This window comes from Castanea sativa, chromosome 1, assembly GCF_040712315.1.
Source record: "Castanea sativa cultivar Marrone di Chiusa Pesio chromosome 1, ASM4071231v1".
NCBI lineage: Eukaryota > Viridiplantae > Streptophyta > Magnoliopsida > Fagales > Fagaceae > Castanea > Castanea sativa.
Window position 1 is genome coordinate 46,798,157 of NC_134013.1, and position 7,900 is coordinate 46,806,056.

General features: G+C 35.1%; 1 protein-coding gene across 1 annotated transcript; it reads right to left on the reverse strand.

Annotated features, from left to right (window-relative positions):
* Positions 1-1,661: 1,661 nt before the first annotated feature.
* Positions 1,662-5,263, reverse strand: LOC142608873 (uncharacterized). The gene is made up of 6 exons (XM_075780534.1): positions 4,648-5,263; positions 4,433-4,541; positions 2,758-2,850; positions 2,559-2,666; positions 2,052-2,446; positions 1,662-1,913 (listed from the first exon to the last, which is right to left on the reverse strand). Exons 4-5 carry the CDS (start codon positions 2,589-2,591, stop codon positions 2,063-2,065), a joined length of 417 nt encoding a protein of 138 aa, XP_075636649.1. The 5' UTR covers positions 2,592-2,666; positions 2,758-2,850; positions 4,433-4,541; positions 4,648-5,263; the 3' UTR covers positions 1,662-1,913; positions 2,052-2,062.
* Positions 5,264-7,900: the final 2,637 nt, after the last annotated feature.

The following is a 7,900-nucleotide window of genomic DNA, read 5'->3' on the forward strand; positions in this document are numbered from 1 at the left end:
GAAATAATGTTTGTTGGTTGGTGGATTGGACTTGGTTTATCGCAGCTGTATTGGGCTGATTACGAATCAATTTGTGCACAAAACAGGGGCCTTATAACACATATACATTCATACATGCAAACATATGTATATATATATGTTAGAGATCCTCAAAAAATAGAGTGATGTACCATTATATTAAGTTTTTAGTACATTAGACCCTATTTCTCATTGAGATATACCACGAGGTTCAAATAAGTTCAAAAGTCATAGACTTGGATAGCTCTTTGTAGGCTTCCAAGACTTGTGAGATTTGAATCCCCTTGAATCCAAGTGTATCCTCAAACACTTAATACAAGATCCTTTATAATGCATTTTTTTCTCTCTATTTTTTTGAAGCTTAATGAGCTTCTCTAATGCTCTTTTTTGCTCTGATTAATGGTTGCTGAATGTCCTTTATTGATACTTTAATCCTCATTTTATAGTACCATTTTAGGGTTTTTGTCATGTCATTGATTCCCTCCTTTTGTTGCCCTAGGTATTAGAACCAATGTTGTCAGCAACATTGGTTGCTGGTGCTTTTCTTATTTCTTTCTTGTGTTCTTCTTTTGAGATTTGCCTCCCAAAAGTTCCCAACCGACTTTCCTCTTTTGGGAGATCCTGATATTGCAAATTCAAATGCCTTTCCTAAGTCAAGGCTTCAAATCCTTCTCCCAAGGCTTCTAAAAGCACTTTTCGGAGCCCTTTTGGCTGTATCACCCTTTTTTCTCTTTCCTTTAAATAGGTAGATTCCTTCTTGATATGCCGAAAGGCTCTCAGCCACCTTCCTTCTTGGTTCCTTTTCTTGCTTTTCCCTAGGTACTAGGCTCCCTTCATCAGGTGCTGATTCCTAAGCCACCATCTGTTTCCAAAACTTTTCTTCTGAGTTGTGGACGGCTAATGGGACATAACTTTTTTCGTTCTTTATGCCCATGGGCATGCCTCCTTGAACTGTTCAAATCCTAACTAGTTCTTTCCTACACTTCTCGAGGATCTTCCTTGGCTTTAACTGTTCCAAGGTATCCTAGTCCAGTTCCTTTCTTCTCCTTAGGCTCCCTGAGAGCCCCTTTTACATAGAGCCGGCACTACAACAAAATGTATTTTCAGTGACGAAAAAATTCATCACTAAAATTTCAGTATTTCGTCACTAAAAACTTTTAGTGACGAAATTGGACTTTTAGTGACGAAATTCATTTCGTCGCTGAAACCCCGTCACTAAAAGTCCTGGTGATGAAAAATTTCGTCACTAAAAGTCCGATTTGATTTTTTTTTTTTAAACTTTTAGAGACGAAAACGTTTCGTCACTAAATGTTTTCCTCACTAAAAACACCATTCAGTGACGAAAATATTTCGTCCCTAAAAACACTTTAGTTTATTAAATCATATTTAGTGACGAATAATTTCGTCACTAAAACTATTTATCGGGTACATATAGTGACGAAAAAGTTCGTCACTAAAACTATTTTTAAGAAAATCCATGTACATATAGTGATGAAAATTTTCGTCACTAAAACCATTTCTTACAAAATTTTGTTACATTTAGTGACGAAATATTTCGTCACTAAAACTTATTTTCTGTTTTTATTTTTTTCATGGTTTTGATATTAACCTGTAACTTGTTTTTACATTACTAAAACCTCACATTTGAATAATACATTTATTTCAACAACGCATTTATAAAAAAAGATCCATACATTCCACAAGTAAAAAATAAAACAAGTATCTAATTCAAACTCCTTCCATACAATAATTGTTTTCAACATATAAAATAACTCAAGATGTTTTATAACAATACAAAAAGTGTAGCATAATATAATTAGAACTAATGGAAGATGTCCTCATATGTCTTCAAGTAATGCCAAAAGTAAATCTTCTTAAAACCACCAATAAGAAATCTGCACAAATATAAAACCAATACTACATTAAAATCATAAAGTAAAAACATTAATTATGTTAGAAGAAGCATTTCTAACAATACATTAAGAGTAGTCACATCATGTAATATGGGTCAATTGCTAAAAGAAAATACTAACCAAAACATGTTTTAACTTGAAGTTGAACCACCCCCATAGGTAAGAGCGTCATCATAACCATTTCTCCTTAAAAAGTTAAAAATATTCTTTTGGACCTCTTCTTGCTTAGCTCGTGCCTCTTGGTCTCTAGCTCGTGCCTCTTGGTCCCTAGCTCGCTTCTCTTGGTCCCTAGCTCTTGCCTCTTTGAGCTCAATGATCTCATTTTCTAACCGTTGAATATACTCCACCGAGGAATTAGATGAGGCGGTGGTTACTAGAGAAGAAGAAGGTCTCATGCCAAGTCCTTTTACAACACCGGACTTCTTCTTAAAAACCAAGTTTGAGATCTCCTCTTGTGTAAGGGGAATTGCATTAGGATCTTGACAATGATCCTCTTGCACTTTGAGAATATTTTCCTATCATTTGAAAAAGAGAAAGAAACAAACAATCACAACATTAATAATACATATGTTATAGCTTTACAAACATGATAGAGATGGAATTATAAGGATGGAATGATATACATACATATGTAGCTTCATCCTCATGGTGTATCCACATATTTGTATTTGGATTGAAATGAACATCTTTGAAGATTTTTGCCAATTCAGGAACTTGACCGTCATTACTATTTGTCTGATTAATTAACATTCAAGTGTTAGATAGTTATACTTATTAATCACAACATGTAATATACTAAAGTTTAAGAAAAATGAAAAAATAGCACCTCCTCATCAACCCTAACAGCAAGTGCCTTTGTCCCGCATCTATATTTGCCTGAAGTTTTCTTCCTATTTTCAGAGTTCTTTATTGATTTTTCCTAATAAACAACATTCAAGATATGTATTAGATCATGAATAAAACAGTATACATTTACTTTATCTAAGTATTAATCTAATTAGTTTAAAATAATTTAAAATAACTAACTAAACCATAAAACAATAATCTAGCTTTATCAAAGTGAAGACCCAAAACTGAGACCCAAAAACATTTCACAACAATTTCAGGTAACCCAAAAAGGGTACCATCAAAGTCACCAAAATGTTAAAACAATCACCATTCCACAACCACAACCACCATTCCAGTTCACAAACAACAACAACACAGCCCTCATCCAAAACAATCTATACAAAATGAGAACGGTCTCTATTCAAACTTAGACAAACCGTCCCACCACAGAGAACAAATCTCAAACAGAAAATATTAACTAAATTTATTCAGTGTTTCAGCCATCAAACAGAATCATCCACTCTCCTAAGTCTAGTTCTTTCAATTTATCAGCTTAGTTAACACAGCTCCACCTTTTTAAAAACATAATTTCTTACCCAAACAAAAAGACAAATAAGAGTCCTTTAACTATCTAATTAACAATCTATCATAGTCATACATCTAAATTTCCCATGTTCACTCAAGAACCAAAGAGAGATTGGATTAAAAGTGATCCTAACTCCATAAGAATTTTTCCCACACTCTATTAAAAACAAAGTTCTTAAACCTCCCTCTATCAACAACACCATTCTTGACTTCCAATTTACTAGACTTCCAATTTACTAGAATACATAATACCTTCTTCAGAGCTGATCAGACCTCCATAAATGTTCTATTTCTCTGCAATAAAAGATTATATATATATATATATATATATATATATATATATATATAATGAAAAAGAAAAAACAAAAACAAAACCCATTCAAACCCAACAAATCCCAACACTTCACGTGCTAATGTCACCTCCAGTGCAAAATTACAATTCCCCCCCCCCCCCCCCCCCCCAACAAAAACAAAATCCCACAAAGGGCAAAAATTCCAAGCTTTCAATTAAAAACTTATCACACAATAAGTTGCTTAAAAATTATATCCAATTACAATAAGCAGAATTCATTAACAAAACCAACCAAGATCATGATTCAAATTCAAACATAACCCATATCTCTCTTCCCTCACAAAAAATAAGCTAACCATCATTTCCTATGATGTTAATACTGATCATCTTTTAGCTATCAAGTCAGTTCTTTTATATTTTAAATTAGATATGGGGTTAAAGAACTTAAAAAAATAAAAAATTAGGTCTGGAGTCCTTGTTTTGCTGCAGAAAATTAGAGCTTCTTTCTCTACTGAAAAGGGTTATTTTGTTGCAACCTTTAAGCTATCTTTGTGTGTCTTATCTGCTGAAATATACAGCCTAACATTAGTTTTTTCCCTTTTCATATGAAACTCCCTGTCAAGCATCATTTTATAGTTCAATGTCTTTGTCTTCAAGCACTTAAACTAGCAAATTGATAACAATTAAGCAACCAAACCCAAGTGTAGTCTTTAAGAAATGGGAGCCTATATATAGAGAAATCAATCAATACAACTATACAAGTGGCACAGTGCAGTACAATAGTATAAGAGAGTACCAAGGAATTTGTAGCAGCACAATAGTATAAAAATGAGCTTGGGGTTGATACTTCTCAATGTCAAGGTGGAAGATGAGAGACCAACTTCAGTCTTGGGTGAGCATAGAATCTGAAAAGTCCATCAAAATCAAGTGTTGCCAAATAGAACTTAAAGAATCAAGCAAAAAAAAAAAAAAAAAAAAAACTGTAAAAAACAACAAAAGAGAAAAGCGTACAGATTGGGAGAGAAGCGTCGCCGGAGAATCGTCACGATTGGGAGAGAAGCTTCGCCGGAGAGTTGAATCGTCGCGATTGGGGTTGAATCGGCGACGGCGAGCTGAAGAGTCGCGACTGGGAGGAAGCGTCGCCGGAGAATCGTCGCGAATGGGGTTGAATCGGCGACGGCGAGCTGAATCGTCTCGTCGCGAATGGGGTTGAATCGGCGACGGCGAGCTGAATCGTCTCCTCGCGAATGGGGTTGAATCGGCGACGGCGAGCTGAATAGTCTCGTCGCAATTGGGGTTGAATCGGCGACAGCGAGCTGAAGAGAACCGTCGCGATTGGTGTTGAATCAGCGACGGCGAGCTGAAGAGAACCGTCGCGATTGGGGTTGAATCAGCGACGGCGAGCTGAAGAGAATCGTGCCGTCGCGATTGGAAGCGCCGCCGTCGCCGAATGGAAGCGCCGCCGTCGCCAAATGGAAGCGTCGCCGTCGCCGACAGGAAGCGTCACCGTCGTCAACAGGAACCGTCGCCGATTGTATTTGTATTTGGTATTTGATCTAAAGGTTTTGGTATTTGGTCTGAAGGTTTGTGTGGGAGGCTTTTGGGAGCTGAAATAAAAGAGAGAAATGACAATGAGGAAAGGGTTAAGGTACCTTGTACACTTAGGCCTTTAGCGACGAACCTTTTCTGTCGCTAATGCCTATTTTGTCGTCGCTAAAAATATCAGGTTTTTATGTTTTTAGTGGCGAATGTCAATTTCGTCACTATAGAACCAAGGCTTTGTTAAGGTTTTTAGAGACGAAATTCATATTTCGTCACTAAAGCATACTTTTTGTGACGAATTGTGATTTCGTCACTAAAAACATGTAGGTGCAAAACCTATAGTGACGAAATATTTCGTCACTATAGATTAATTAAATTCGCGCCAAAGTTTCCCTCTCCTGGCGCCCATTTTTCAGATCACAACAGTGACGAAATTTATTTTTCGTCACTAAATGTTATAATTTTTTTCACCATTAGTGACGAAATGAATATTTCGTCACTAAAGCTGTATTTTTAGCGACGAAAAATATTTCCTCACTAATTTTCGTCACTAAAAATACATTTTGTTGTAGTGCGGGCCAAGCTTCCTTTTACTTTTCTCTTTCTTCTCTAAGGCCTAGGGTTTACCCATTCATGGACTTGGGCTTCCTTTTGCCTATTCTCAATGGGCCTTGGCTCACGGATTTGGCCTTCCTTATTTTTAAGGGCTCATTTGCTTTGGATCTTGATACTTTTAACATTTTGAACCTTAACACCCTTTTACCCAAAACAAAGAATGCAACATTATTCTGATTAAAATTCTACTACAAGGAGTTTTTATAAATTTAAAAGCAATTCTATTGTTTATTTTATATTATTTTAACAAACTAAACTAATATCTGGTTTTAATACTAAAAATTTGAATACACACATTATGCTTCCACTATATGCCTCAACGTAAATATTACATGTGGTAGGACATAATTGGCAACGTATCTCATTATAATTACATTAAAGTTATTAAGATAGTTTAAATTAAGTGAAACTCTATTACTAAGCTTTTTAAAAATTAAAATACTAATAAATTAATTATCATCAAAAGTTTCAAAACAATTAAAAATGAGTTTAAAAAAATTATTTCATAATCTATATTTATTTATTTTATAAAAGCTTAGACTTACATTATATGATGCGCATTTATCATTAACGTAAAATAAGTTTTTTGGTTTTTTTTTTATATCCATTTTATTATTCAATTTTAATCATATTATTGAAATATTTTGTTTAATTTAAGTATAATTCTTTATGAAGTCATGCATAGCACGGAAATTATACTAATAAGAATAAAATCTTGAGGAAGTGGTGAGAAGATGATTAATTGTATAGAAGATAATGTGTTTGAATTGCAATGGTTCCAATATCAATAGGAAAGGAATTGTGATTAGTTTTATAAGCACATTGAATGTCCTTTTGCTCGCAATATGACAAAATGTAACTCTATGGTGGCTGAATTTTATACAAGTTGTAATTAAGAAAAGTAGGTTATGAAAATGAAGCCACAGTACCGGTGATGCCTATATAGAAGGTTACCTAGGGCATATGCTAAGATGCGCATGTTAGAAAGGGCCTGATGATAAAGATGTAAGAGGACGAGCTGCAACTTTCAAGAACTTATTAATTGTGCCAACTCCCAAGTCCAAACAAATCAGTAACTTCTATATCCAAGTTACCTAGGGCATAGGCTAAGATGCGCATGTTTGAAAGGGCCGGATGATAAAGATGTAAGAGGACGAACTGCAACTTTCAAGAGCTTATTAATTGTCCCAACTCCCAACTCCCAACTCCAAACAAATCAGTAATTTCTATATCTAAGTATGGAATGTAGGCGAACTTAGTTCTCGCGGCTAACCGGAAATTTAGGGGCTGTTTGGAAATTTAGGAGCTGTTTGGATTTGCTATTTCCATAACTCATAACTATGTTTCCATAACTCATAACTCAAAAATAGTGGGACTCATGGCTGAGAAGTCCGTTTGGATTTTGTTTCCAGTTTTTGTTTCCATCACTCAATTATCTGATTTTTAAGTGATGAGTTATGGAAAGTGAAAACACATTTTAGGTGTTTTTAGTTTTCATAACTCTATTTTCAATGACAGTTCTGTAATTAAAACTACATACTGAGCCTCACGGTCAGAGTCAGCCGCAACTTTTGACCTTTTTTTTTTATTTTTTTATTTTTCTTCACTAGGTTCGGTGAGTTTGGTTTCTTTATCTTTTTTTTTTTTTTTTTCTTTTTCATTTCACACCAGGTGGCTTCTTCTTCTTCTTTTTTTACTTTTCCCTTTCACGCTGGGTCTTGGTCTTCTTCATTAAGTTTTTTTTCTTCTTTCACTAGGTTTGGGTTTTTGGGTTTTTTTTTCTTCTTCTTTCACTGGGTTCGGGTTTTTAGGTTTTTTATTTCTTCTTCTTTCACTGGGTTCGATGAGTTTGGGTGCTGGGGGTTGAAGGGGAAAAAAAGAAGAAGTAAAAGTTGCACCAAGTTATAGGTATGGGGCCCACAAACAGTTGAAAATTTTGAGTGATGACAAGTTGAGTGATGGTGCCAATCAGATTTCGTGTAGGGAGTTGGGGTATTTTAAGTGATGAGTGATGAGTGATGAGTGACGAAAATTGAGTGAGGAGTGATAAGTGAGGAAAAAAAAAATTCCGAACAGGGCGTTATGGTCCCTAGTCCCTAGTCCATAC